Source organism: Ictalurus furcatus, chromosome 18 (assembly GCF_023375685.1).
Source record: "Ictalurus furcatus strain D&B chromosome 18, Billie_1.0, whole genome shotgun sequence".
Classification (NCBI taxonomy): domain Eukaryota; kingdom Metazoa; phylum Chordata; class Actinopteri; order Siluriformes; family Ictaluridae; genus Ictalurus; species Ictalurus furcatus.
The window spans coordinates 9,675,001-9,691,488 of NC_071272.1; the positions used below are offsets into that span (position 1 = coordinate 9,675,001).

At 37.7% G+C, this 16,488-nt stretch overlaps 2 protein-coding genes across 5 annotated transcripts in view; both read right to left on the minus strand.

The window, feature by feature from the left end:
• Nucleotides 1-5,070, minus strand: part of LOC128622340 (pterin-4-alpha-carbinolamine dehydratase 2-like) — a 17,233-nt gene extending 12,163 nt beyond the window's left edge. For 2 of the 3 annotated variants that reach the window (XR_008388382.1, XM_053648764.1), the window contains exon 1: nucleotides 4,956-5,070. Coding sequence is in view for 2 of the 3 variants with exons in the window: in XM_053648764.1 (XP_053504739.1) it covers nucleotides 4,956-5,060 (105 nt within the window). In the remaining variant the exon portion in view is untranslated. The remainder of the gene's footprint in view (nucleotides 1-4,955) is intronic. The other variant, XM_053648766.1, reaches the window with a different exon arrangement.
• Nucleotides 5,071-5,573: 503 nt separating this feature from the next.
• On the minus strand, nucleotides 5,574-11,176 carry txndc15 (thioredoxin domain containing 15). 2 transcript variants are annotated; one of them, XM_053648762.1, is made up of 5 exons: nucleotides 10,651-11,176; nucleotides 8,581-8,942; nucleotides 7,010-7,173; nucleotides 6,755-6,885; nucleotides 5,574-5,912 (listed from the first exon to the last, which is right to left on the minus strand). In XM_053648762.1, exons 1-5 carry the CDS (start codon nucleotides 10,757-10,759, stop codon nucleotides 5,716-5,718), a joined length of 963 nt encoding a protein of 320 aa, XP_053504737.1. In that variant the 5' UTR covers nucleotides 10,760-11,176; the 3' UTR covers nucleotides 5,574-5,715. The 2 variants fall into 2 exon arrangements, with proteins under 2 accessions (XP_053504737.1, XP_053504736.1); XM_053648761.1 differs by having other exon boundaries at nucleotides 5,708-5,912; nucleotides 8,512-8,942; nucleotides 10,651-11,170.
• Between the last annotated feature and the right edge of the window lie 5,312 nt (nucleotides 11,177-16,488).

A 16,488-nucleotide genomic window follows, 5' to 3' on the forward strand; every position in this document is an offset into this window, starting at 1 on the left:
TCAGGCAGCAAGTGAACAGTCCGTTCTCGAAGTCGATGTGTTGTAAGCAGGTAAAATGGGCAAGTGTAAGGTTCTGAGAGATCCTTTTGATCCCTTTGAAAATGGTCAAAGTATGATGGTTACACGACTGGGTCAGAGCATCTCCAGAACAAGTTAGACCGGAGACCGGGCTCAGTGCCCATGCTGACCCCTGTCCACCACCGAAAGCTCCTACAATGGGCATCGATGGAGAAAATTCAAGACCATTATTACCCTCCCCAGGAGTGGAGACCAACAAAGGTCACTCCAAGAACAAGATGTGTAATAGTCCACGAGGTCACAAAGGAACCCAGGGTAACGTCTAAGCAACTAAAGGCCTCTCTCACATTGGCTAATGTTAATGTTCATGAGTTCATCATCAGGAGAACACTGAACAACAATGGTGTGCAGGGCAGGGTTGCAAGGAGAAAGCCACTGCTCTCCAAAAAGAACACTGCTGCAATTTGCTAAAGATCACGTGTACAAGCCACAAGTCTAATGGAAAAATGTTTTCTGGATGGATGAGACCAAAATCAAACTTTTGGTTTAAATGCGAAGTGTTATGTTTGGAAAAAGGAAAACACTGCATTCCGGCATAAGAACCATAAAAGAAAATGTCAGGACAGGGTATATGCAGGTATCAGCACTTCAAATTTACTACTTTAATACTTTAAATAATTAAATAATTTAATATTTTTTATTACCATATTCAAGACATTTCGCAGGCGAAAAATCGCAGGAAATCCTCCTTTCGGTTGGTGACAGTTTTTTTTTTTTAAATTCCCTTCTCATCACCAATCAGGTGAAATGCTGTAAACCTGCCCACAGAAGTGTGCGAGATAAGTCTAGGCTAAAGCCGAAGTGAATCTGGTGTGTGTACGACGCAAACTCACAGCACAGACAGATGAAGTCGGTGTGGAGCGGCGTTTACTGTGAACTAGAGCTGCACGATTATGGCCAAAATGATAATCCCGATTATTTTGATCAATATTGAGATCTCAATTATTTATCAAGATTATTCATTGATTTTAGTCACATATTTTTATTGCACTTTCACATTTATTAAGTTTTCTCATGCCACAATATAACACACAAATAGGCATGAGAAAACTTGAGCTGGTCAATTATGACAGAATTTAGGAACATAGTGTGAGCCATGACAAATTAATTTACCTTCTGATAAAATAAATTTAATATTTTCAGTTAATTTTACAGACTGTATGCAAAAAACAACCGTTAATCTGTTCCACCTTGTAAACAAATACAATAAACCTCAATGTTCAGTCTCTGAAGTCTGCTCCTCTTAAATATATTTAAAGCTACACTATTAGACATTTTCCACTGTCATGTTTCTGGGCTGGAGTCAGTTCTCGAACCACTCTGTGTATATTGTGTATATATCTGAATAATCTCATATAGGATGTGATTAGGTGAGTTCATTTACCCATCAGATGCAAAGCGCTTTAGTTTAATGGTGTTCATTACTGATGCTCCGATCAGGATATTTACAGCCGAAACCGATCCAGATACCAATCTTTTTTTGTTTAAGCTTTAATCAGGAGCTCTGTCATAAACAGTTAAATGTAAGCTCTCTGCTCATGGCCACTGTTAATTGAATTAAAATAATACTGTTGGTTAACTGATAAATAAACAAGCATAAAATATTTATTTTAAATATCTTAAAAATAATAGAATTAAAAGTAGACTAACAAAAAGTGATCCATATTAGGAAAAAGGCTAATAGCTGTCAAAGGAAACAGCGAACTAAGCTTAATGTCAAATTGATATTAAATGCAACCCATAGTAATTAAACATTATTTAATTTCTCATTTTATTTATATTTAATGAAGTTATTATATCTTTTTTTATATTATATTATTTATTTATAACTAAGCACATTTTCTGTCTTTACATTTTAGTAGTTTTAGTTTTGTTTGTTTATCAGTTTTAGATGGGTTTCCCCAGTACAGTGTTGCCATGTCTGCTGATAATACTGTGTTATGGGGGGATTAAATCAAAACATGGAAACTGGAGTTGACTTTTCTAGTGATATCTGCCAACCGTCAGCTTAAATACAGTGAATTAGAGTTCGTGAACGGAGAGCTGCAGCGTACTGTATGTTTATATACATACATACATACATACATACACACACACACACACACACTTACTGCCATTACCCCCTCTTACTGCCACTACCAAAACACCAAGCATTATCTGTGTGGAAATATTCTAAGTTTTGAGGCCCGGTTTAGAAAATGCAGTTAGGTATTGACCCAAACTTTTTTTTTAAATTCAAAGATAGGGAAAATGCTGAGAAAGATGAGGAAATTGATGAGGTGAGTGAGGGGCACAATAAACTCAATGAAACAAAGGAAAGAAGAGATGAAGACTATCCTTGTGACAGGGAAGATGACGGGAACAGCAATGGTGATAAATATGGAGATGATAATGCTAATAATGATGACGCATGTTCAGGGCACAATAAGCAGAATGGTACAGAGGAAAGGAGGGACGAGGATTATTCTTGTGACAGGGAAGATGAGGCTGGAGATAGGAACACTGCAGATGAAAATGAGGATAAAGATGAAAGTTCAGGGCACAATAAGCAGAATGGTACAGAGGAAAGGAAGGACCAGGGTTATTCTTATGACAGGGAAGTTGAGGGTTCAAAAGGTTGACTGGAAGTGCTGCCTATGTAAATAATTTTGAATTCTTTTGGCTCCCATCCACAATCTAAACATGTACATAAATAAATTAAAAGAAAACAAATAAAAATTTTGAAATATGAAAACATTCGTGTACCATCAGTTCTTTTAATTATTTCATTAATAGGACATCTATTTTTTGAAGAAAACCATTCAATACAGTACAGGTCATTTTGACCCCCTTTATGCATTCATGAAGGTTTTTTTGGTTCATGCATTGTAGGGTTAAATATCAAAAATCTAAAAGGTGTGTGTCATGACACCTAGTTGAACACTTTACAGTTGGTTTTGTGACTGTACATCATTCCCTTCAAATGCTATTGAGCTTTAAATAATGGTATACTTTGTGTATGGGCCCATTCTGTAGTGAAATTCATATCTAATTTACATATGATTTAATATCTTATTTTAATAAATATCAAAAACCTAAAAGGTGTGCGTCATACCTGACACTTAGTCGAACACTTTACAGTTGGTTTTGTGACTGTACATCATTCCCTTCAAATGCTATTGAGCTTTAAATTATGGTATATTTTGTGTATGAGCCCATGCAGTAGTGAAATACATAGCAATATTTACATATGATTTAATAGCTTATTTTAATAAATATTAGAAATCTAAAAGGTGTACTTTATAGCTGACACCTAGATGAACACTTTACAGTTGGTTATATGACTATAAGTCATTCCGTTCAAATGCTATTGAAGTTTTACAATGTTTACGTGTTTAACAATGTCGTATGTCCCTTAATTTCCACATATCTGCGAATATCGAACGTCCAACGTCAAACCAACTTTATTCCAATGAACTTTAAACGTTAATATCGCAGTCGATCATGTTCATTTAATCGTGGGCAATTTAATTAATTGTGCAGCCCTAATGTGAACCGAGCCACTCTAACACACTGATGAGCCACACACACCAAGTGCAACAGTCACATGGCTTTACCATCTCACATAGCAACCAGCCACAATAACATCTACATCTTCTTTACCATGTTGTTCCTCTGCATTTTAATACCTTCGAAACGTGAATTTAAGACATTTTAATGCTAATTAAGGCCTTATTTTTACATTAAGGAATTAAAGACATTTTATGACTTTTTAAGGACCCGCAGACACCCTGCAGGACATCTATCCATGAACTGAATCTGAAGAAGAACATGGGTCATGCAGCAAGACAATGACCCTAAACACACAAGTTGTCTAAGAATGGTTAAAGAAGAATAAACTTAATGTTTTGGAATGGCCAAGTCAAAGTCCTGACCTTAATCCAATAGAAATATTGTGGAAGGACCTGAAGCAAGCAGTTCATGTGAGAAAACAAGGCTGTTAGGGGGAGGGACACAATTTGTTTACGTTGTTCAGCCAGTGTAGGTTAGGTTAGGTTAGCCCCTATCAGTTTTCTACTTTCTTATTATTGTTTTCAATAAAGAATTGAAGTATTAAAAACATGTCTACTGCGATTCCTCCACAGAAGGAAAAGGCCACAACAATATCTCTGGGTAACATGAAAACATGATAATAACATAAATCCGTCAGAAGAGCCCCACACATTTATTTTGCCTAGGGCCCCCTGTAATCTAGGTTTGCCTCTGGGAAGCTGCAGTGGGCTCTGGGGTTATGTAGTGATAGAAAAAACTTATAGGATATTTATACTACAGGTTATTTCAAGAGAAAATTGACAAACACGTTTTATATTTAACACAATAATCCAAAACTGTTTACATCACAAGCAGACTGGGCTAAACTGAACTGTAAAAACAAGAGGGTTTGATTGTTCTTGCTGATTTTGAGAGGGAGATTATTTAAATACTTTATTACACAAACATCTTTATTAGTTATTTTACCGCATTAAATCAGAATGCACTCGGTTTTTTCTCTGTGACACTAAATCACCACAACGCCCTTACACGAGCCTCGAAACGCGCGCGTGGGTTTTTCAAAACAGTCACGTGCTTGTATTTAACGTCACTGATCACGTGTTTATGGCATACTGATTCAAGCAATAATAGTGTTTCGGAACAACGTGTGTTTTCTAACACGAGACTTTATGCCTTAGTATTAATGGTAATGTTACTACCGCAAAGTCCGTTAAATATCAGCCCTCCGATCGCTTTAAACCCGTGCTGAAGTATTTTAGCTTTAACTCCGATTTATAGGTGATTTTTACAATGGTTGTTAGATAATGACACTAATAATCAATCACAGAGGAAACAGGAAGTCTTACCATTTTAGCTGCAGACAGAAGAAAGTGTCTGCGTTTGGATAAAACACTCCGACTTTCAGTGCAGAACCTCATAAACATTAACCAGCTCATAACGCACGTGCACATGGGCAACCTCTCTCTCACTCACACTCACACACACACACAGGCTGTCTGCTGTTCTGCCTGCGCAAAAATAAAAGATTGTTAAAAGTCTCCACAAAACCTCTCCAATTGTGACTGAAAATTACACTCAAACACAAAGATTAAACACTAGAGTACCCAGATGTACCACGTGTAGGCGTGGTTCCGGAGTCTGTCAATGAGATCAATGTGTAAACATTGAGTGTGTATAACTAATGTAATGGGACTCTGCTCTCCCCTGTCAATCACAACATCCGGTACTGTAGAGATCTCCAGCCCTGATCCTTGAACCTGTCCGTTACTGAATGAAGCAGCAGTGTGAACCAGATTTAGTTAATTTTCTCTCTCAGACTGTCATGTGATGAGAATCAGCAACATCAAATGGGTAAACAAGCAAAAAAAACAAAAAAAACAAACAAACAAAAAAACAACAACAACAACAAAAATGAAATACAAAAATATCACAATGGATTTAAGCTATTATTATTGTTTATTTATTATGTGATTGTTATGTTTATTCTAACATCCATTTGACCCATATTCAAAGATTTTTAGAAATGGTTTGTATAAACACTGCAATAATAATAATAATAATAATAATAATAATAATAATAATAATAATAACAACAACAACAACAAATCAGTCCTGGTGGTCATGTTCGTGGCCAGGGATGAGCAGCCGGATGCTGTCGGTCCGCAGGATGGCGTACAAACTGAACAAAGATAAAAACATGACACTGAACACAAAAAGCCAATCGATGCTCTTCACTGGGATGCTGAGTAAAGGACCAACACGATCATCATCCAACACCATCTGATCCACAACTGCCTCAAACCCTGAAATGCAAACACAATCTATATAAATGTGTTAGTATATTTGCAGAGTATTCATACCCCTTCTGTTTCTGCATGCTTTATTGTGTTATACACCATATTAAGATGGATTGACATTTTGTCCATTTATTTACATACAATAATGCATAATGAGAGCTGAAGTTGGCAGACACTCCCTATCCAGTCTGATCTTGAGAGAAATCTGCCAGAAATAATAGGAAAACCTGCCCGAAACCAGGTGTGTACAGGTTGTAGAGACTAACCCAAGAAGACTCAAAGCTGGAACTGCTGCCAAAGGAGCTTCTACAAAGTACTAATTAAAGGCTCTAAATACTCTAAATGACATTTCAGTTTTTGATTTTTAATAAAATGTCTTAAAAATTTTTTTTAAAAAACAACCCAACCCGTAATCCATTATAAATTAAATCTATAATAAAGTGTGCAAAAGTGAAGAAGTCAGATTCCTGTACGTACAGGGGAGGAGGAGAAAAGAAACACACACACAGACACACACACAGACACGCACACAGACACGCACACAAACAGAGACGCACACAAACAGACACGCACACAAACAGACACGCACACAAACAGACACGCACACAAACAGACACGCACACACAAGCTCAAAACGTTCCAGAAATGTTAATATTTACCTCTTACTTCTCACTGATAGCAAGTAACTAGATACCATGCTAGTAAGTTAGCAAACCTGCTGGTTAACCTGTAAGCTGAAATGGATTTTGCACCCACCTCTCGAGTGGTATAGGTGATACACACTGTACAATTCTGAGGGGAAGTGGACAAGTATGTGTTAAACATCCTTGTGAGTGCAAGGCGCTTACCTGTTTGATTAGTGATGAAGGCTATTAGGGTCTCAAGCGTTCTCTCTGTGTGGTTAAAGCGTGCCATTGGTTTAGTGCCCTGAAATAGCAAAATGTTGGGAACAGCAACAGTCCCAAAGCGTGTCGACAAACTGCACACACAGAAAAACACATTTACAGAAAAAACAAACATTGACAAAATGTCTGCAACAGTGATTCTAACACCACAAAAATATATTCACATTAAGAACACATGGACACACATGAAACACACACCTGCTGTGTTGTGAGGCATCAAGAGCGAGGAAATGCATGATGGGAAAAACTCTTGGCAGAGCGTTAAAGTGTGGGGCAAGGTGGGCGGAGAACTGGCACCAGGAAGTGTAGAAGAGAACCAATGAGCATTCAGAGCTGTTTGAGTTCAGGAAGTCCATCAGGTCCTTCAGGAAACAGAAACATAGATACATTAAACTCATCAGAATGTGCAGTAATTAAACTGAACAGCATGTACAGTGATTTCATGATTGTTTAATGAGATTATTGTTTAACATACATGCCATATATGTTTAATAATTAAATACACTCACTGGCCACTTCAATAGGAACACCTGTACACCTGCTCATTCATCAGCGAATCATTAGTCAGCAGCACACTACATAAAACCATGCAGATACAGGTCAAGAGCTTCAGTTAAAGATCACATCACACTGAGTGAAAATGAGATGTCTTTTTCTGATCATCTGTCCAGTTTGGGTGAGTCTGTGCAGCCTCAGATTCCTGTTCTTGGCTGATAGGAGAGGAACCCAATGTGCTCTTCTGCTCATGTAGCCCCTCCACCTCAAAGTTGACGTGTTGCGCATTCTGAAATGCTCTTTTTCCTCACCACGGTTGTAAAGAGTGGTTTACTATAGCCTTCCTGTCCGCTAGAACCAATCTCCTCTGACCTCTCTCATCAACAAGGTACTGGATGTTTTTTTGTTTTTAGCACCACTTTGTGTAAACTCTAAGAGACTGCTATGTGTGAAAATCCCAGGAGATCAGCAGTTTCTGAAATATTCAGACCAGCCCATTTGGCACCAACAAACATGCCATAGTCAAAATCACCAAGATCAAATTTTTCCCATTCTGAAGTTTGACGTGAACATAAACTGAAGCTCTTGTCCTGTATCTGTTGATTTATAGTTCGCTTTATGTGAATACCATTCTGCTCACCTCCATTTCTGACATAAATGTTACAGAATTAAAAGTTTGATGTACTGAAACGGAACAGTGAAAACAATGTCACTGTTCAAATAAATCAAATACTTGAAGTTTAGAGCAGCAAAGGGAGTTTCAGGAGCTATGAGTAGGAGCCAACATGTGTAACCAAAAAACATGGAAAATGTTCCACAGTTTGGGGAAAACAAAAAACACATTCCCTCGCTCCTATTCTCCATTGCCTAATCGCTTCGCTTCTTATTTGCATACAGTTACATTTTGTTGCATCACTTGCCACACAACAGTTTCTTTGCCTCCTATCACTGAAGATCACCAGCTCTGATTTAAAATAAACAGCTTCCAGTTGCTGTGTCGCGTCGCTGCTGGTCTGAGCACAGAATCGGAAATTTTATAACTGCTAAAATGTAATGAGAAACTGAAAATCACACAGAACCATGTCATGCATTTTTACATGATCAACTTTCTCCATAGTGAAGAAGTTTCTTGATGAGGGAAAATTTAGCAGCTCTCTCTGTTTGTTTCTGACTAAGACTCTCTCTCTCTCTCAGGTGTAGAGTACCTGTGATGAGTTGAGAACCTGCACTGTGAAGGTATCAAGTCCAGTGATGCTCCTTTTATCACAGCTCACTTTGTATGTCTTTGCAGTTTCTGTGGAGTTCTGCTCTTCACCTCCTGCTGGACTTTCCTGCTTCATCTCAACCTCCTCCTCAATCACTGCCACCTCCTCCTTTCCCTTCTCCTCCATTGCCGCATCCTTCTCCTTTACCTCCTCAGTCACTTCCTTCTCACATGGTGTAGAGATCAGGCTTTTAGGAATAAGAGCTTCAATCCTAGCTCTGTTTTCATACAGCTCTGTCCCCAGAACAGCGTCTGCGATTTCTGCCGTCTTAAACTGTTTCTGAGACAGAGACTCCGAGTCCTCTGCAGTCTGTCCATCACAATAGGAGTCTAATCCTTCAGCAATTTCAAACCCAGGAGTTACACCTTCATCTGTGAACAGAAATCAGATAAAGTGTATTGTTCACATAGTCAAATATTTTCTATAGTTCTAAAAACTACAGGTTTTCCTCAACTAAAATATTTTTCTCTTTTGCATATTTCTCAGCCAGAAGTAAAGTTCTAGCATTTTAAATATCTGGTTGAACCCAAAAGAAAAAGGGAGAAATTCACATTTGTTTCAACAAGAATTCATTCCAATTCCACTGAATGACACTGCACCTACCTATACATTATCACTTTGATTTATTAGCATCATCTACGTCATCATAATCTACCCTCCATCTATCTCTGACACATCTAGACAAAAAGGAAAATTACGTTCATAGACCTCAGTTCAGCATTCAACACAATCACCCCACAGAAACGGATAAAGCTGTGCCTGCTGGGTTTATACACCTCCCTCTGCAACCTGGACTTTCTGACCAGGAGACCCCAGTCCGTCAGGATCGGCAACTCCACCTCCAGCACCACCACACTGAACACCAGTTCCAACCAGGGCTGTGTGCTCAATCCACTGATGTTCACCCTGCTGACTCAAGACTGTGCTGCAAAGTTCAGTTCTAATCACATCATCGTGTTTGCTGATGACATCACAGTTGTGGGCCTCATCAGCAACAATGAGGAGTGTATGAGAATGGTGTAGAGACAACAATCTATCTCTTAATGTTGATAAGACTAAAGAGATGATTGTCAACTTCAGTAGGACCCGAGTGGAACACTCACCACTGCACATCAACAGAACTGTGGTGAGAGTCAAAAGCTCCAAGTTTCTTGGTGTGCACATGATGGAGCAGGAGCATAGCGTATATGACCACAAACGTCTTTTTTTTTTTTTTTTTTAATAGACCATCTATCTATGTTACTGCTGGGTATAATTATTCATAAAAATTATATTAATTCAATTCAGTTTATTTATATACCACAAGGAACAATATCACAAAACAGCTTTAGAGAAGAATATAGATTTTTCCCAAATGAGCAGCCAGATGCGACGGTGGTGAGGAAAAACTCCCTGAGAAGATATGAGGAAGAAACCCTAAGAGGAACCAGGCTCAATTGGGAATCCGTCCTCATCTGGGTGACACCGGATAGTGCGATTAGAAATCATTTCTCTTCTACAGTTGTGTACTAGAGAATCAAGCAGTGCCATACGTGTTAAACTTGAGCATGAGCATCAGAGCCATTTTTTATTTCATTAGAGTTTATACTTTAAATTATTTTAGCAAGTACGGTCTTTAGGCTGTCCAAATACAAACATCCACAGCCATCTTTAGGGTCTCCATGTTGTACCATCCACAGCAACTTTAGGATAACGGTGTGGGCCATCCTCAGCAGGAGCGAGTAATTCCAGACACCAGCTTAATGAAGACGAGGAATGTGTAAAGGACATTAGACACTGGATGCTGAGTAACGTCCTCCTACTTAATTCTGACAAGACAGAACAACTTCTACTAGAACCACAGACTTCTGTCTGTAACGATAACAATAATAACATGTAACAGCGCTGATCAGGTGACAACTGTAGATAAAGACACCTCTATACTCTGTACAGCCACAAGCTAACAACTAACTCCAACCAGAAAATACACACACACACACACACACACACACACACACACTATAAGAAATGAAAAAATGTGTGTGTTTTGGCAGTTTACATGACCTATGTTAGCTTATTGGCTACATTATCTTAGCTTACCTGTCGAAGCTGCTAATGAAATTTCAATCATCGCAAAAATAAAACCCAACGCAAATAATATTGCTCTGAGTGTTTGTGTGATGGAGCTCATGTTCAGCTGCACATTCATCTCCTCATCTGCACAAGTGGAACAATAAAACTGCGCGTTTGCACCTGTCCATCTCCCAGCTAATGCTAATATCTTACTATAGTCCACAACAGTTAAGTGTCGCTCCAAGCGAATCGACTCTTTGAATCGACTCTTAGGTGAACGTTCAGAGCCGACTACATATATATGAGTCTGTAGGCAATCGAATTACACTCACGGTGTGCGTTAAATGATGATCTGATAAATAGAAAATAAAGTAAGATTTCATTAAACAACGTCAGCCATAGTCAGACAAAGGCGAATAATCACTGGTCAGAATAAAAATTTGCCTTGTTTAGAAAAAATTTGCCTTGTTTAGAAAAAATATGGCAATGACCCGTTTGGAGCTGAACAATTCACTCTTATTAATGAGCTGAGCCAAATGATCTGATTCACTGGCGAATAAAGAATTACTATTGCAAGATGCCATCGTACTACTTCCGGTAACAGTCGGCGAACACATTTCAAAATAAAAGTCCCCAACTCTTAAAGGTATGGAACGACATTTTACTCAAAATTAAATAAGTAAATATATGCATGATATATAAAAAAGAGTAAATGCAGCAACACATATTGAGTAATATATGGATAAATATGATGAGTCAATATATTGTAAAATATTTAAATGCATGTTTAATGCAAAACTTACTATTATACAACCCATATATATATATATATATATATATATATATATATATATATATATATATATATATATATATATATATATATATATCCTCTCTGGTTTAATAAAGCTAGCTAATGTAGTGTTATTTTGAGCAATAGCTCCACATTGTGGCAGTTAGTACTTTGTTAGTATTTTCTTATTTGGCCTCATATCCTATTGAGGCAGGACACTAACCATCAAGGAGTTAATTGCTTACAGTGCATGATTGTCACTATTGGGTCAGTTCCTTAATCTGAAGCCATATTCTTTCTGCTTGTTAAAAAGCAATGTTTGTAAGTATAGTTTTTCTGCTAAGCCAGCTAATAAAATTACCATTTTATCTGATTAACCGTAATGCCTTACCTGTTATATTATTTATTGTATGTTGTTTCATTGTGAAACCATTACACCTTCATAAAGATTGCCCATTTGTCTGTGGAGTGTTGTGGGGAAAATGCCTAGCTGTTCGGATAGCTACGAGTCAAATGTTGAAGTACTTAAACGCAAGCTTGGTTGGGTGAGTATTAGCAAGACTTGAGAGTAATGGAAAAGAAAGTCCTAGCATTTTTATGAAATTTGTCAACTTTTTGGAACCACATGTTTTCTTTGACCTGTTCATGTTGAGCAAAATGGCTGTTATATTACCAGTCAGCAGTTCCACATGTTAAGTTTTTTTGAACTCTTAAGAAAATCAAAAATCACTTACAATCTAGTATGTTGGAGAATACACTAGTCTAGTTGAGCTATACTTAGTATTAAGTGAAAACACACCGAGACCTTTAATTTAGATGACTTTGTGGCAAGACATGCTGAAGAATATAGTAATATGGTAACATTCAGCTATTATAAGCTCAGTTCACTTGTCTGCCTCAATTTTCAGTGGTAGTGATAGGAAGCATCTTTTTGCAAGTGTTCCCCATGAGAAAAATACTGTACACCAAAAATCATTTCTAATTCTTTTGACACCATAGGTTAAAAAGACTAAAGTTTGATATTTTGTTATATATTATATTTTATCCATCTAAGTGAATATATTAATGTAATAAATTGTTCAGTCTGGGAAAAATTACAAAGCTACTACTACATAGCAAGTTCATGGATATTTATAATTAGTTGGGGTGATTAATACACAATGGCTTGGTACAGTGAAGCTTCACAATTGATCATTTATTCTTTATGCAATCACACAGAGGTAATAAGATGGTTAGGTTAGGTTTTTGAATTTACAATGAACCCCCCCCCCCCCTTCCTGTCACAGATAGCTCAGATAGTTATTGGGGGTTTTTTTGTGAGTTGCCCTTATTGGGCTTTGGTTTGAGTTTTTTCACTGTTTTCAACATTGATCAGTTTAGGGTGACATGGGAAGGAGAGCAGAGTGGGAGCGAGCCGCTAGAATGAGCAGGTCAACTCCCTATGCCCACACGGGCATATTTCCGCTAATCCCCCCATCATTTCTACCATCATTTGATGAGTCTATGGCTGGACAGGTGTGAGGGAAATGATGACAGAAGTGTTTATTGATTATTTTGGACCTTAAACTGTAGCTAATCATGGAGTTTTGGTTGGGATACATTCGAGTTTTAAGATTTTAGCGACAGGGTAAAGCTGTGTGTTTTAGGTTAGAGGGTAGGATTAGGTGTTGGGTCTAGGACAAGTATTGTAGGGTTAGGGCTAAGCTATACATCTTAAGGTGCAGGTTAGGGTTAGGTGTTGGGGCCAGGGCCACGATTTGTAGGGATAAGGTTAAGCTTTAGATACTGGGGAGAAGGTTAATATTAGGGGTGGGGCGGACACCAAGTTTAAGCAGGTGTGGATGTGAGGGAGAGCAGAATGAGGGCGAGCCACTAGATGAAGTAGGTCAACCCCTATGCCTGTTTGGGCAATTTTTTTGCTCAGCTACCCGTGCTTCCTACCATTCCTTGATGAGTATAAGGCTGGACAGGTGCGAGGGAAAGGATAACTCAAGGTTGGATTTTGATTAGTTTTGATTAATTCATCAAATTGATTATTTGGATCGACATTGTTTTGTCTATGTTGTTGGCCGTTGTCATAAAACATGAGTACTGGGAAGTTTTTGGTGAGTTTGAGGTTAAGGGTTAAGTTTAAGATTTGAGTATTACGGTCAAGATAATGTTTATGTGTTAGGGCCAGGGTTGCAGGGTTGACCCTGGATGCAAAGGGAATTAGGCAAGATTTTATATGTAGTTAAGTGTGGAAGTTGTGTGAGGCTAGGTTTTACTCCTAACTCGGGCTTAGGTGATGTTAATTGATCATAATTTTATCTGTAATTGGCTATTATGTTGTGAGTATTGTTTTGGACTGAACTGTTACTCCTTGCTCAGATGATGGTGGGTTCTTATGGGTTGGTCTAATGTGGAGATTGATTTCTGGTAGACCTATTCCTGCGTGTCGGAATGATAGGTTTAAACAGAATGAAGAATTGTAGTCATCTGTCTGGACTATTACTCCTGGCTCAGACTTTGGTGATTGAAATAGGGCAAGCTGATTAAACTGTATTTAAATATATTTAAACCTTACTTTTGACCTGTTGTAAAAAGGGTCTGCAAAAAAATATTATTAGAATTATATTTGCTTGTCGTTGCTGTTATCCCAATATTATAGGGCTAGGCTTTTAAAAATTTTATGTATTTACTCTTTTTTATTGTATTTTAAAATTTTTTATTTGATTTATTTATGTAATTTAATATACTAAGATTGTTTTGCTAAGTTTGAGGACACATCACCATTAGTACACCACAGAGCCATCGGGTGTTGCGGCCTTTAATCACTATACACCCTAATCTGAGGTGGCTAGCCATGGGTTTGTCACTCCCTGGCCTATGTCCCATAGCCAATCAATTATTTTTATAAAGTGCTTTTAACAAATAAGCGATATGTTAGTTTTGTTATATAAGCTTCTATTGTTCCATCTATTTTTCCAGATATTTTTTTAATATAATAGACAGATTTAGCTGTAATTTCTCTATTAAGATTTTTAGCCTGGTGTCCTATAGCCAAGTTTGTCTAAAAACCAAAAAAAATGTATAGTTGTTACAATGTGTTGTGTACAAAAGACTGGTGTATGAGTGGTGCTAAGTCACCAAGTAATGGCTGCTTAACTAGCTCTGACTGGAATGACTCTTGTTAACCCTAAGCACCAATCCCAAGCCCAACCCTAAACCCAACCCTAAGCTCAACCTAAAGCCCAACCCAAAGCCCAACCTAAAGCCCAAACCTAAGCCCAACCCTAAATCCCACCACCAAGCCCAATCCTAAACCCCAACCCTAATCCCAACCCTAAACCAAGCCCAAGCCCAAGGCCGAGCCCAACCCTAAGCCCCAACCCTAACCCCAAGGCCTAAGCCCAACCCTAACCCTAACCCTAACCCAGCCACAAAAGATTGGTATCTAAAGTCCATCGTGCCCCACACCTGACAACAACTGGGCACTTTTCTTAAATTGATGACGAAGCTAAAAAAAATCAGTCAAAAAAATCTGTTAAAAATTTATTAAATGTTGAAAGTTAATTGAAGTCGTAATCTAAATAAATGAGCTAGAAAAAACTAAGTGGAATAATAGCCTTATTTAACCAAATTAACATCTTAGACAAAAATACTTCCTAACAATACCCATACTTGAAAAAGTGCTTTACAAATATTAACAAATGGAACAATAGAAGCTTAATTAACCAAATTAACATATTTTAAATAAAACAATACCCAAAACTAAAAGTACTTTAAATACAATGGGCTGGCTATACAATTAATAACTAATTGACATTTAAATATTAGCATAATAAAATAAATAAATGTATGAATAAATAAAAAATAAGCTGGAAAAATAGATGGGACAATATAAGCTTATTTAACCAAACTAACATTTTAAACCACTTCTTAACCAATAACCATAGTTAACGGTGCTTTACAAGAATAATTAATTGGCGATGAGGCACAGGCCAGGGCGTGATCAACCCACGGCTGGCTGTCTCATGGTGAGGGTGTATAGTTATTAAAGGCTGAAACATCCAATGATTCTGAGGTTCACTACTGATGATGTGTCCTGAAATTTAGCAAAACAATCTTACTTTATTAAACAAATTAAATAAATATAATAAATAAAAGCCTGAACCAAGTTTACTAGCCTAAACCAAGACAAAATCTATATCTATCATTACCCAACTATAGATAAAGTACCAAATACTACCACTAAAAGCTAAGAACAGGATTGCAACTTAGCCTCAAAGAAACTTTCACAATCAACAAGATATTGCCCAAATTCCACCACATTAGCATGAAACAGGAGTAGTAACTTAACCCAAATTAACACCCACCAACAATTCCCAAGGAAAGGATAAAATTTGGTTCAAAATACCTATCACAAAAAATATAAATAAATAAATAAATAAATAAATAAATAAAGCCAGGGTTTGCTATAGGAACAATAGCTGTGCTTAAAAGCACCGGCCCATGCACTTCCTTGGTTCCCTATCCAACCACGCAATGGATTATTGTGATGGAAGGGACCATTGTACCATTACCAGAACCTAACCCTAACCGTCCGAAATGCTCCTAAACACTCCAAAAACACTCCAAACCCTTCCGAAACCCTTTGAAGCCCTCAGAAACCCTCCATAACCCTAAAAAATCAAAAAAGTCAAAAACCCTAAAACCCTCAGAAACTTTCCGAAACACTCCAAAAACACTCCAAAACCCTCCGAAACCCTCCAAAACCCTCTGAAACACTAAAAAATACCCCTCAAAAACCTTAAAATCCCCCGAAACTCTGCAAAACACTCCCAAAACCCTCCGAAACCCTAAAAAACCCTCCGAAACCCTAAAACCGTCCAAAACTCTCCAAAAACCCTCCAAAACCCTCTGTAACCCTAAAAACTAAAAAAAGTCAAAAACCCTAAAAACCTCTGATACTCTCCGAAACATTCCGGAAATCCTCCGAAACCCTAAAAAACTCTTTAAAAAAACCCTCAAGAGCACTAAAAACCTCCAAAACTCTCTGAAACATTCCCAAAACACTCCAAAACCCTCTG

What these genes read in the sequence shown, in the direction of transcription:
- txndc15 (XM_053648761.1), bottom strand. Translation starts at nt 10,759, where the DNA reads ATGAATGTGCAGCTGAACATGAGCTCCATCACACAAACACTCAGAGCA. An exon ending in GATGCCTCACAACACAGCAG is followed by an intron (nt 6,886 to 7,009) that starts GTGTGTGTTTCA and finishes CTGTGTGTGCAG; the next exon opens with TTTGTCGACACGCTTTGGGA. An exon ending in CTTCATCACTAATCAAACAG is followed by an intron (nt 5,913 to 6,754) that starts GTAAGCGCCTTG and finishes TTTGCATTTCAG; the next exon opens with GGTTTGAGGCAGTTGTGGAT.